The 13,577-nt window shown below is 39.9% G+C and overlaps 1 protein-coding gene across 1 annotated transcript in view; it reads right to left on the bottom strand.

The window, feature by feature from the left end:
* Nucleotides 1–13,577, bottom strand: part of KDM5A (lysine demethylase 5A) — a 114,549-nt gene that overhangs the window by 30,219 nt on the left and 70,753 nt on the right. The window contains exon 19 of the mRNA XM_064284755.1: nt 11,038–11,393. Within this exon, the coding sequence (XP_064140825.1) occupies nt 11,038–11,393 (356 nt within the window). The remainder of the gene's footprint in view (nt 1–11,037; nt 11,394–13,577) is intronic.

Below are 13,577 nucleotides of genomic sequence, written 5' to 3' on the forward strand. Positions count from 1 at the left end.
AGAAATAGGAATAGCAGTCCCATTCCTAGGAATGTATCCTAGAGAAGTAAGTCCTCTCACATGAATATGCACACCCTTGTTCACTGCAGCATTATTCACAATGGCAAAAAGATGAAAACAATTCATCAACAGATGAATGGATAAACAAATTATACTATATACACACAATGAATACAATGCAATGATAAAGAACAATGATTAATCTGTGACAGATCTTACAACACGGATGAATATGGAGGACGTTATGGTAAGTGAAATAAGTCTATCACAAAAGTACAAATATTGTGCAAGACCACTATTATAAAAACTCAAGAAAAGGTTTACACACAGGAAAAAACAATCTTTGATGGTTACGAGGGAGCAGAGTACCTGGGAGGGAAATCACTAACTAGATAACAGAAAAATGTTAACTTCGGTGAAGGGAAAGACAACACACAATATAGGGGAAATCAGTACAACATGACCAAGGCAAAAATCACAGAAGCTTCCTAGGCACATCCAAACATATTAAGGGACTAAGTTACCGGGGCTGAGGGCTGGGGATCATTGTCTTAGGGGACATCTAGGTCAATTGGCATAACATAGTTCATAAAGAAAATGTTCTACATCCTACTTTGGTGAATAGCATCTGGGGTCCTAAAGGCTTGCAACCAACCATCTAAGATATGTCTTTGGTCCCAGCACATTCGGAGCAAAGGAGAATGAAGAAAAACAAAGACACAAGGTAAAATATTCATCCAAAGGACTAATGGGACCACATGAATCACAGCCCCCACCAGCCTGAGCCCAGAAGAACTAAACGGTGCCTGGCTACTACCACCAATTGCTCTGACAGGGATCACAATAGAGGGTTCTAGACAGAGTGGGAGAAAAATGTAGAACAAAATTCAAATTCACAAAAAAAGGCCAGAATTGCTGGTCTGACAGAAACTGGAGGAAGCCCCAGGGCTATGGCTCCCGGACACCCTGCTAACTCAGAACTGAAGCCGCTCCTGGAGTCCACCTTTCAGCTAAAGATTAGACAGGCCTATAAAACAAACCATAATAATACATGTGAGGAAGTTCAGTCAAGTATACGAGACCAAATGGGCAACACATTCCCAAAAGCAAAGATGAGAAGGCAGGAAAACTGGATGAAAGGACACTGAGAACCTAGGGTGGAAAGGGAAAGTGGGAGAGTGCTGACATGTTGCAGGGACTGCAACTAATGTCACAAAACAATATGTGTATAAAATTTCTGAATGAAAAAACTGCGCTGTAAACTTTCACCTAAAAGACAAAACAAAACGTCATCCTATCTTTTTTTTTTTTTTTATCAGAGGTCAGGGTAAAGTGCATGAATGCCCACCCACTGCACCTTCCCCCTCTTCTCACCACCAACAGACAGATGCAGCGAGGGTAAACGAACATCCACCTGCCATTACTTCCTCCCTCCCCCTGCCCAGGAGGAAGTGGAGGTAAAGCCACTGTGTAAATGTCCCCCTGCCACACCCTCTACCACCCATACCTCCCCACCCTGCAAACCAGCAAGAGGAGAGGATCATGCCCCCATTCGCCCACCACACCCACATCAGCCACCCCACCAGCATGGAGAACATCATTCCCAGCTCCTGATTACATCAAACTGAAGACAGAGGCCAAAACCAACCAATCCACCCTCAGCTCTCCCGCAAGCTCAGTGAACAAAGACCCAAGCTCCCACACCTACCCAACACTCCACCTGCTCAAAGACAGGTACAGAGGGCTCTAGCACAGCCAGTCCAAAGATCAGAGCACCACTCCAGCCACATCTGCCAGAAATCACCCATATAAAACAAACAAAAGAACAAACAAAAGAGGACCCAGCAAATAATTATACAAATAAAATACAAATACAATAACCCCTTAATGTTCTGGAGACAAAGGACGATAGCAAACCACCCGAAGAAGCATGACAAGATAGCTCTAACAAGTGACCACAGAAAAGAACCAGATATTCTCCCTGAGGAAGAAAAGGTAAAGGAGCTTCCTGATAAGGAATTCAAAAGGCTTATGTATAGGGACCTCAAAGGAATCAAGGACCACACAGATAAAACTATACAGAATACAGTCAAAACCAAGGAATACACAGACAAAACACTAGAAAAATTCAGGAAAACAATACAAAATGACAAAACAAATAGACAACTAAAAATGATACAGAAACAGCAACTAGAAATCCAGAAGCTTAACAATAGAACAGCAGAAACTGACAAATCCAGAAGCTTAACAATAAAACAGCAGAAACTGACAACTCCATGGAAAGTCATAGGAATAGAACTGAAATAATGGACGACAGGATTAGCAGAATAGAAGACCAAGCCCTTGACACTAATCTGTTCGAGGAACAATCAAGAAAAATGAAAGTTGTATGAGAGGCTTACTTGATTTGTAAACTTTCACTTAAAGCACGATAAAAATCAAAAAAAGAAAAACGAAGAAAGCCTAAGAGTTTTGTGGGACACTATTAATAGGAATAACTTTTGCGTGATTGGAATTGCAGAAGGGAAGAAGTCAACAAAAAGCACAGACAGAAATGCAGAAGATATGTTAACTTCCCCAACGTCAGGAAAGATGAGAAGATAACTATACAAGAAGCACTAATGAACCCCATACAGGATAGATCCCAAAAGAAGAACACTGAGACGTATCATAACCAAACTTTCCAAAATCAAAGACAAAGAAAGAATCCTGAAAGCAGCTCAGAAAAAACAAAAGATCACCTAAAAAGGGGTGTCGATAAGACTAAATTCTGATTACTTGGCAGAAATCATACAGGCAGGAAGGCAATGGGTTAATATATACAAAACCGCCAACCAAGAATTGTTTATCTAGCAAAATTATCCTTCAAATATGACCGCGAAATTAGGACATTTCCAGATAAACAGAAATTGAAGGAATCTGTAAAAACCAGACCAACACTACAAGATATACTACAGGGAGTCCTTTGGAGAGAAAACTAACAACACACCAGACAACTTGAGATTAAAGCACATGACAACATCAGGCAGATCTCTGCCCAGATAAAGAACTCTCAAAAAATAAAATAAAGCTTAAAGATGGAAAACAGGGAACCAAAGACATTAATCTACAACTGACGACAACTTCAAAACACAAAGAGGGAATAGAAGGTGCAGGTTTAGAACTTGCACATGGAGAGGAAGTCAAGGCGGTATCAAGAAATAAATTACTGCTTTAAACTTAGGAAGATAAAGGAAAATTTCAGGTAACCATACAGAAAGTCAACAAACTTACTCATTGAAATATAAAGAAGAAAATCAAAAAGATTCAGTACACACATGTCATAGATTAAATTATGTCCCCCCCAAAAATGTGTGTATCAATTTGGCTGGGCCATGATTCCCAGTATTGTGTGATTTTTGTATACGTTATAAATTCTGCCCCTGTGATGTTAATGAGAGAGGATGGACGGCTGTTGTGTTAGTAAGGCAGGACTCAACCTACAGGACTGGATTGTGTCTTGAGGCAATCTCTTGAGAAATAAAAGAAAGAAGCCAGAAGAGAGACAGGCGGACCTCATACTACCAAGGAAGCAGTGCCAGGAGCACAGCGCATCCTTTGGACTTGGCGCGCCTGCGCAGAGAAACTCCTAGACTTGGGGAAGATTGATGAAAAGGCCAACAGAGAGAGAAAACCTTCCCCTGGAGCTGACACCCTGAATTTGGGCTTCTAGCCTACGGGGCTGTGAGAGAATAAACTTCTCTTTGTTAAAGCCATCTACTTGTAGTATTTCTGTTATAGCAGCTCTAGATAACTAAGACAACACAAAACCAAAAATGACAAAGGAGATGAAATGACATGCCACAATTAAAAAAAAAAACAAAAAACTCAGCACAGAAAATTAAGTGGAATGAAAAAACTCACCACAAAAAAAAAATCCTAAGAAAATGACAGCAATAAGCTCATACCTATTGATGATGACACTGAATGTAAATGGCCTAAATGCACCAGTAAAGAGATGGAGAGTGGCAGAATGGATAAAAAAAACATGATCCATCCATGTGCTGTCTCCAAGAGACGAACCTAAGACAAAAATATAAATAAAATTGAAACGATGGAAAAACATATCTTTTTTTGCTCAAATAATGAGAAAAAAAGCAGGAGTGGTAGTATTAATCTCTGATAAAATAGATTTAAAGCAAAATTCACTATAAAAGACAAGGAAGAATATTCTATAATGATTAAAGGGTCATTCCACCAAGAGGATGTAACCATAATAAATTTATACGCACCCACCAACAGAGCTCCAAAACACATAAAATAAACTCTAACAGCACTGAAAAGAGAAAGTGACACTTCCACAATAATGCTAGGAGACTTTAACACACCACTCTACATGAAGGACAGAACAACTATAAAGAAATTCAACAAGGACACAGAGATCTAAACACCACAATCAACCAACTTGACCTCACAGACATATACAGAGCACATCACCCAACAGCTGCCATGTACACATTCTTCTCCAATGCTCATGGATCATACTCCAGAATACACCCCACTTTAGGCCACAAAGCAAGTCTCAACAAATTCAAAAACATGGAAATGATACAAAGCATCTTCTCTGAGTACAACACTATAAACAGGAATTAAATTTCCATTAAGGAATGGAAACTAAATAACACCCTGCTTAAAAACTACTGGGTAACAGAAGAAATGAAAGATAAAATTTTTTAAATTCCTAGAATGAAATGAAGACAAAAACACAATATACCAAAACCTCTGAAACAGAGCAAAAGCAGTGCTCAGAGGTCAATTTATTGCAATAAATGCATACATCAAAAGAGAAGGACAAAAATCAAAACATTAACCCTACAACTCCAACAATTAGTAAGACAGCAGCAAAAGAAGCACAGTCACCCGAAGAAATGGAATAATAAAAATCAGGGCAGAAATAAAATGAAACAGAGAACAGGAAAACAATACAAAGAATCAACAAGACTAAAAGCTGGTTTTTTGAAAGGATTAATAAAATTGACAAAGCACTGGTCAGACTGACAAAAGAAGAACAGAAGATGCAAATAACTCAAATAAGAAATGATACGGGTGATATTACAATAGAACCAACCGAAATAAAAAGAATCCTAACAGAATACTACGAAAAACTGTACTCTAACAAATTTAAAAACCTAGAGGAAATGAACAAATTTCTAGAAACCACCAACCTACACTAACACAAACTGAGGTAGAAAATCTGAACAGACCCATAACAAAAAAAGAAATTGAAGGGATCACTAAAAAAATTCCCAACAAAAAAAAAAAGCTCCAGTCCAGCTTCACTGGAGAATTCTACCTAACATTCAAAGAGTTAACACCAATTCTACTCAAACTATTTAGAAGAAGAAGGAATACACCCAAACTCATTGTATGAAGCCAGCATAGCCCTAATACCGAAGCCAGGCAAGGACACCACTAAAAAAGAAAACTACAGCCCACTATCCTTCATGAATACAGATGCAAAAATTCTCACCAAAATCCTAGCCGAGAGAACACAACAACGTATCATAAACAAAAAAAATCACAATCAAGTGGGATTCATACCAGGCATGTAAGGTTGGTCCAACATTAGAAATCAATCAACATAATCCACTACATAAACAAAACAAAGGAAAATAATCACATGATCATATCAATTGATACAGAAAAGGCATCTGATTAATACCTATTCCTGATTAAAACTCTCAGCAAAACAGGAATAGAAGGGAAATTCCTCAACATAATAAAGGGAATTTATACAAAACCAAGGCCAACCTTACGCTTGACGGAGAGACTCTGAAAGCATTCCACCTGAGAACGGGAACCAGACAAGGATGCCCGTTAACACCACGCTTATTAAACACTGCATTGCAAGTCCTGGTGAGAGCAATAATGCAAGAAAAGGAAATAAAGGGCATCTTCACCTGGTAAGGAAGAAGTAAAACTATCCCTATTAACAGATGATATGATTCTATACATAGGAAATGTTACGGACTCCAAAAGAAAGCTACTGGAACTAATAGAAACATCTAGCAAAGAGACAGGATACAAGATTAACATACAAAAATCAGCTGGATTCCTATACATTAACAAAGAGAACTGCGAAAAGGAAATCAGGAAAACAATACCATCTGTAATAGTTCCCAAAGAGAGAAAATACTTAGGAATAAATCTAACCAGGGATGTAAAAAACTTATACAAAGAAGACTACAAAATATTACCACAAGAAACCAAAAGAGACTTACATTAATGCAAAAACGTACCATGCTCTTGGATAGGAAGATTTAATAATATCAATACTACCCAAAGCAACGTACAGATATAATGCAATCCCGATCCAAATCCCAAAGCATTCTGCACCGAGATGGGAAAACTAATCACTAACTTTATATGGAAGGGAAAGAGGCCCCAGATAAGTAAAGCCTTATTAAAAAACAAGAACAAAGTAGGAAGCCTCACACTACCTGATCTCAGAACCTACTACACAACCACAGTAGTCAAAACAGCCTGGTACTGGTACGACAAGAGACACAAACCAATGGAGCGGAATTGAGAACCCAGGCATAAATCCATCCACCTATGGACAGCTGATCTTTGACAAAGAACCAAAGGTTACTGAATGGGGAAATGAAAAATCTCTTCAACAAATGCTGCTGGCAAAATTGGATATCCGTTTGTAGAAAAATGATACAGGATCCATATATAAAAATTCAAAATAGATCGAAGTCCTAAATATGAAACCTAAAACTATAAAGATCATGGAGGAAAAATCAGGGACAGCACTAGAGGCCCTAATATATGGCACAGATCGCCAAACATAACTAAAAATACACACATAGAAAAAAATGAACTAGACAAATGGAACCTCCTAGAAATTAAACACTTATGCTCAACAAAAGACTTCTCCAAAAGAGTAAAAAGAGAACCTACAGATTGGGAAAAAAAAATTGACTACAACCTATCCAACAAGGGTCTAATCTCTAAAGTTTATAGAAAACTTCAACACCTCAACAACAACAAAAAAGACAAATAATCCTATTAAAAAATTGGCAAAGGAAATGAACAGATATTTCACCAAAGAAGACATTCAGGCCGCTAACAAACATATGAAGAAATGCTCACGATCATTAGCAATTAGAGAGATGCAAATCAAAACTACAATGAAATGTCATCTCACCTGACATTACTGGCACTAATCACAAAAACAGAAAATAACAAATGTTGGTGAGGATGTGGGGAGATTGGAACTCTTACACACTGCTAACAGGAACGTAAAATGGTACAATCGCTTTGGAAAACAGTATGGCGCTTCCTCAAAAAGCTAGCAACAGAAATACCACATGATCCAGCAATTCCACTCCTAGGTATATACCCTAAAGAAATAAGAGCTGTGACATGAATAGATATATGCATACCCATGTTCACTGCAGCATTATTCACAATAGCAAAAAGGTGGAAACAACCTAAGTGCCCATCAACAGATGAAAAGATTAACAAACTCCGGTACATACATACAACAGAATACTATGCAACAATAAAGAATAATGACGAATCCACAAAACATCTCACAACGTGGTTGAATCTGGAGGGCATTACACTGAATGAAATAAGAATCACAAAAACACAAATACTGCATGAAACTGCTTTTATAAAGTGACAACAAAAGACTTAAACACAAGAAAAGAAAGATTCTTCAATGGTTACCAGGGATGAGGGGGGAGGAGGAGAAATTTGCCAAAGAGATAGTAAGTATGAGATAATACCACTGAAGGGAAAGGCAATACACAACACAGGAGAAGCCAGTACAACATATCTAAGGCAAGAGAGGACACTGAGAGGAATGCAGGAATAAAGGACAACCATGGTGGTGGCGCAGAAACTCTGGTGGCGTAGTGGTTAAGTGCTTAACCCAAAGGTCAGCAGTTCAACTCCACCAGGCGCTCCTTGGAAACTCTATGGGGCAGTTGTACTCTGTCCTACAGGGTCACTATGAGTCAGAATTGACTCGAAGGCAATGGGTTTGGCTTTTTGTTTTCATATGGTGGTGGTGTCGTGGTTAAGAGCTATGGCTGCTAACCAAGAGATCAGCAGTTCGAATCCACTAGCCCTCTCCTTGGAAATTCTACGTGGTAGTTCTACTCTGTCTGATAGTGTCACTATGAGTCAGAATCGACTCCATGGCAATGGGTTGGGTTTGGTTTGTACAGTAATTGCTATAGCATAGACAATCCTGCAACAATAGAATCAACAAACAATAATCTATCAATTGATACACAGATTGATATGCCAAGAGGTGAGGGAGAGGGTAAGAGGGCATACCCATCGGCATATACAGGTTTGGTGGTAGAAATTTCTAAATACATGACTGTAGGTGCTCCTCATGTGTTAATATAGACAATAGAGCACACAAGTGGCACAGTCAGGGAAACCTCTTAGACATAGCTAAACACCTCATGGGCTGAAGTTCAGAGGCTCGAAGGCAAAGGACCATAGACTCAGGGAACATCTATATCAATTGGCACAACATAGTTCTTAAAGATAATGTTCTACATCCTACTTTGATGAGTAGCATCTGGGTCTTAAAAGCTCGAGAGTGGCTATCTAAGATACAACTATCAGTCTTTTCTAGTTTGGAGCAAAGGAGAGGGAAATATACTAAAGACCCAAGAAAGCAATTAGTCCAAAGGACTAATGGACCACATGAACCACAGCCTACACAACCCCAAGATCAGAAGAACTAGATGGTATATGGCTACCACTATTGACTGCTCTGACTGAAACTACAATATATGGTCCCAGACAGAACGGGAGAAAAATGTACAACAAATGATCAAATTCACAAAAAAGGCCAGACTTACTGGCGTGACAGAGACTAGAAGAACTCCCGAGACTGGCCCCCAAACACCCTTGTAACTCAGACTTGAAGCCACTCCCGAAGTTTACCTTTCAGCCAAAGATTAGACAGGCCTATAAGACAAAGAATAGCACATGTGAGGAACTTGCTTCTTAGATCAATCAAGTATACAAGATCCAATGAGTAACACCCACCCAGAACAAAGATGAGAAGGCAAGAGGAGACAGGAAAACTGGATGAACGGACACGGTGAACCTTGAGTGCAAAGGGAAAGAGGGAGAGAGCTGACACAATATGGGATTACAGCCAATGCCATGAACAATTTGTGTGTGAATTTCCTAATGAGAAACTAACTTGCTCTGTCAACTTTCTCCTAAATCACAATAAAATAAATAAATAAAATGGTCTATGCAGCCAAAAAAAAATTTTTTTTTTTTTAAAGATTAAGGATGTTTCAGAAAGAAAACTTTGACAGGAGTTTAAAAAGGGAAAATTTTACCCACTGCTCACTCCATAATCTCCATTATCTTCTACTTCTTTACCAATTTTATTTTCTTCATGACACTAATCATTTGAAGCTCATTCATTCGCTCACTTATTCATTGGTCTCTTCCTACTAGAATGTTAGCTCTATGAGAGCAGGGACCTTCTGTGTCTTTTTCACTACTGTCTCCATAAAAAAAAGCACTTAGAAATAGTGCTTGGCTCCTTCCCCCTTTCTCTGTCATTGCAGTGAGTACAGCGCCTTCTATCCTCAAGTAACTCTGGGATCCACCTCCAGGGCTCCACTCCCACCACTGCAAGCCCCAAGTTCAGGATCCCGGGGCCCGCTTTGCCCCCTGGGCCTGGCGAGTCATGGAGGCTCGGGGCTTCCTGTGAGCAAAGGCACTGCGAGACTGGCAGTGCACCTGGCCCCGCCAAGGCAGAGGCTTCAGGCCCAGTTTGGCTCACTTTGGGATGTCATGAAACTTGCACTTGTTCCTTCCAAACACCCTCACACCCTCTTCAATGCCACTTTGTTTCCTCTCTTTCCACCCCACAGCAATTTCGAGCTGCAGGACATCAGGCCGCATAGGAGCTGAGAACCCAGAACAGATGTCCACTGGCTCGGTACTGCCCAGAGACCACGGCCACGAAGAAGGCCAACCCTGTGTGATAGCTAGAATGGTGCCCCACCAGCAAGAGGGAGCAGAGGGCATGTGGTAGCATGGCCCAGCTTCCCAGAGGCCGCCCAGAGATCTTCCTCGAGGGAGTGGACACTCCCCCCTCCACAGCTGTTGCTGCCATGCCCGCCACCTCCTTAATGCGCAAAATAGTCAGAGAGTAAATTTTTTACTATTATCATAAATGCGAAATATTAGATAACCAGATAGTTGATAAGTGAGGAGTCAGTGTACTTTACCTACATCTTGTAAATTCAAGGGTGCCAATGCTAACGCAACTGCTTAACATCCTCACGATTCTTATCTCCCACTACTTTCCTGCATAAATCCTCCACTCTAGTAAACTCTTTTATTTTCTGTCACCTCAACACACCTTAGAATTTGGCTTATGACATCTCTCTTATTTACCTTCCACTTCAATCCTATCACTCTTCAAGGCTCTGCCTAAACTCTCACTTTTCTCTCAAGCTTCTCTACTAACCATCCAAGCTCACAATGATCTCTCCTCCTCTGAATACAGCATTTATCTGTATCTCTCAAGTAACATGAAAAACACATTGCAATAAGCTTTACACGTCGTAGTTCCTAACTATAATATCATTAATAAAAAACCTGTTGCCATCAAGTCGATTTTGACTCACAGCGACCCTATAGGTCAGAGGAGAACTGCCCCACTGAGTTTCCAAGGAGCACCAGGTGGATTCGAACTGCCAAACTTTTGGTTAGCAGCCATAGTTCTTAACCACTACAGCCACCAGATTTTCCAAGCAAGTGCTAAAACAAATACTACTTTGTATCACTTAAAGTTCCTAACAAAGTACTCTGCATGTAATTAAAATCTGAAACTATCTAGATGTAGTATCATCTGATAACTTAGTAACTGGCCTGGGAAGACACAAACCATGTAATAAACATTTAATGACATAGTCCTTTATGCTCCTCTTTTCCATTCTCCATTCTGACCTAGTTACTAAAGAGGTGACAGTCACCAAGACATGTGCTCACCTTGCCTGTAAGCAGACCTTAGCCTTTTCTTCCCATCGCTCGGACACTGTAAGGAGCTCCTGTAGTTCAGCCATTGCTTTCTCCACAGCATGGTGGGGCGCCAACCCCACCCCAGAGTCAATCAGTTTCTTCATGACATCCAAAGTGACTTGCTGTGGATCTGATAGGGTCAGTCTTACTTCATCCAACCATCGAGCCTGCTGTAGCTCTTGCTTCAGTCGGGGTAATTCAGGTAGTTCCACATAGAGACTAGAGCCCATGTCTATCAACATCTGGAGTTTGGAAGAGTCTGGGGTTTCATCCATCATTGCCTCCTGAGCACGTTCATGGAACTCTTCCACATCATCCAGCAAATTCTGAAAGGGTCAAAACAAAAACAGAAAGCAAATTCCAAAGATACAAAATTAGTATGGAATGGACATAGTTCAGGCAAGCCAAAGGACAACTGATAAACCAACTCTAGACCACCTTATAATCTCACCATCATAGCACCAAATAGGTATGATAGTTAGAAGCATACATATGCTTCTCTGTAATTACTTCTATAGTCTTATTTATAAAATAACTATTTAATGACTGCTGACTCAGATGCAGGCACTGTTCTAGCCACACAGTATTGAAAGAGACAAAAGTCCCTGTCCTCAAGGGACATACATTCTAATATAGGTGGCAAGACAATAAACATATGAATAAAATGTTTACAGTTCATCTTAAGTGCTATGACAATAAAATAGGGCAACATGATAGAAAATGACTAGAAAGGTAGGGGAGCATATTACTCAGCTAGGGTAGTCACAGAAGATAGGACCTGAAACTAAAATGAAGAGAAGGTAGTGGTGGGAACCATATGAAGATCCGGAGGATGGGCAGTTCACACAGAAACCCGTGGCAGTCGAGTCAATTTCAACTCATAGCGACTCTACAGGACAGAGCAGAACTGCCCCACAGGGTTTCCAAGGAGAGGCTGGTGGATTCCAACTGCCTATCTTTTTGTTAGCAGCTGAGTTCTTAACCACTGCACCACCAGGGCTACAGTTCACACAGAGCAAACAGTAACTACAAAAGCTTTAAAAGTGGAATGAGCTTGGTGTATTGGTCCAATTGCATGAGGGGAAGCAAAGTGGGTGAGTGAGAAATGTAGCTGGGGAATAAGCAGAGGTCAGATTACACAGTACTTTGGAGATTATAATGAGTATGGATTTCATTCTAATGGCTTTGGGGAGCCAGGGGAGAACTGCAACCACAAGGGAATGATAGGATCTGATTCATAGTTTGGATGATCACTCTCACTACTAAATGAAAAACAGACTGCAGAGGAAAAAAGTAGAAGAAGGGAGACAAGTTAAGAGCCTGTTGCAGTAATCCAAAACACAGATTCTAGTGCTTTCCAAACCCATTCCCGTCAAACTGAATCTGATTTACTGCAACCCTACAGGACAGAGTTGAACTGCCCCATAGGGTTTCCAAGGCTGTAATCTTTACGGAAGCAGACTGTCACCTCTTTCTCCTGCGGAGCAGTTGGTGGGTTCGAACCGCGGACTTTTTGGTTAGCAGCTGAGCACTTAACCATTGTGCCACCAGGGCTCCTTCTAGTGGCTCAGAATACAGTTTAAGCAATGAAGGTAATGATAAATGGTTGGCTTTGGGATATATTTTGGAGGTAATTTAGAGACTGGATGTGGAATATAAGGAAATAAATGAATCAAGAACTCTGATTCGCTTAATTCATTGCAAAGCTGTTAAGATGCCTTTTAGTTGGCTAAATGGAAACAGTATAAACTATGCTCTAAGTTACTAGAATTTGTCCTCTGGATTACTGCAACAGCCTCCTAACTGGCCTTCCTGCTTCTACTCTTATCCCCTGCAGTCTATTTTTCACTTAGTAACCAGTGATCATCTAAAATATGAATCATATCACATCACTCCCCTGTGGTTAAAATTCTCTAGTGGTTCCCCAAAGCAACTCAATGTACAAGTCTACAGAAAAGAAGAAAAGCAGTCAGAGCTGGAGATGTGGGAGTAAACAGGATATGGGTGATATTTAATGTCACTGGACAAGTAAGCTATTAGGAGAGTGTGCACCTAAAGTAAAGAAACGGCTGAGACTCCCAACATATTCCCACACTTAGAAGTCAAGCAAAGAAGAAAAAGTATAGCAAAAAAAAACTAAAGATGCCAATGAGTCAAGAAGAAACTAGAAGAATAAGGTATCACAACGTTTACAGAAGAAAGTGTTTCAAGAACAGTGGTCAACAATCAACATGCTCTTCTGAAATGGAATAAGATAAGAACACAACTGATACTAGATTTCTCAAGTTGATGATCTTAACAAACTATTTTAGACACTCTATCCATTCCCCAAAACACAAAAACAGACACCAAGCTATCAAGATATTACTAACTGGCTATGCATATTAATATATTTGATGTGTACTTTTGAGTTTTATATATTCATTAAACCATCACGGCCCTAGTAATTTTAGAACTGTGCAATTAAAAAAAAAAAAGGTACTAATAATTCACTGACACATTCAGATTCT

Source organism: Loxodonta africana, chromosome 4, assembly GCF_030014295.1.
Source record: "Loxodonta africana isolate mLoxAfr1 chromosome 4, mLoxAfr1.hap2, whole genome shotgun sequence".
In the NCBI taxonomy this organism is placed as follows: Eukaryota; Metazoa; Chordata; class Mammalia; order Proboscidea; family Elephantidae; genus Loxodonta; species Loxodonta africana.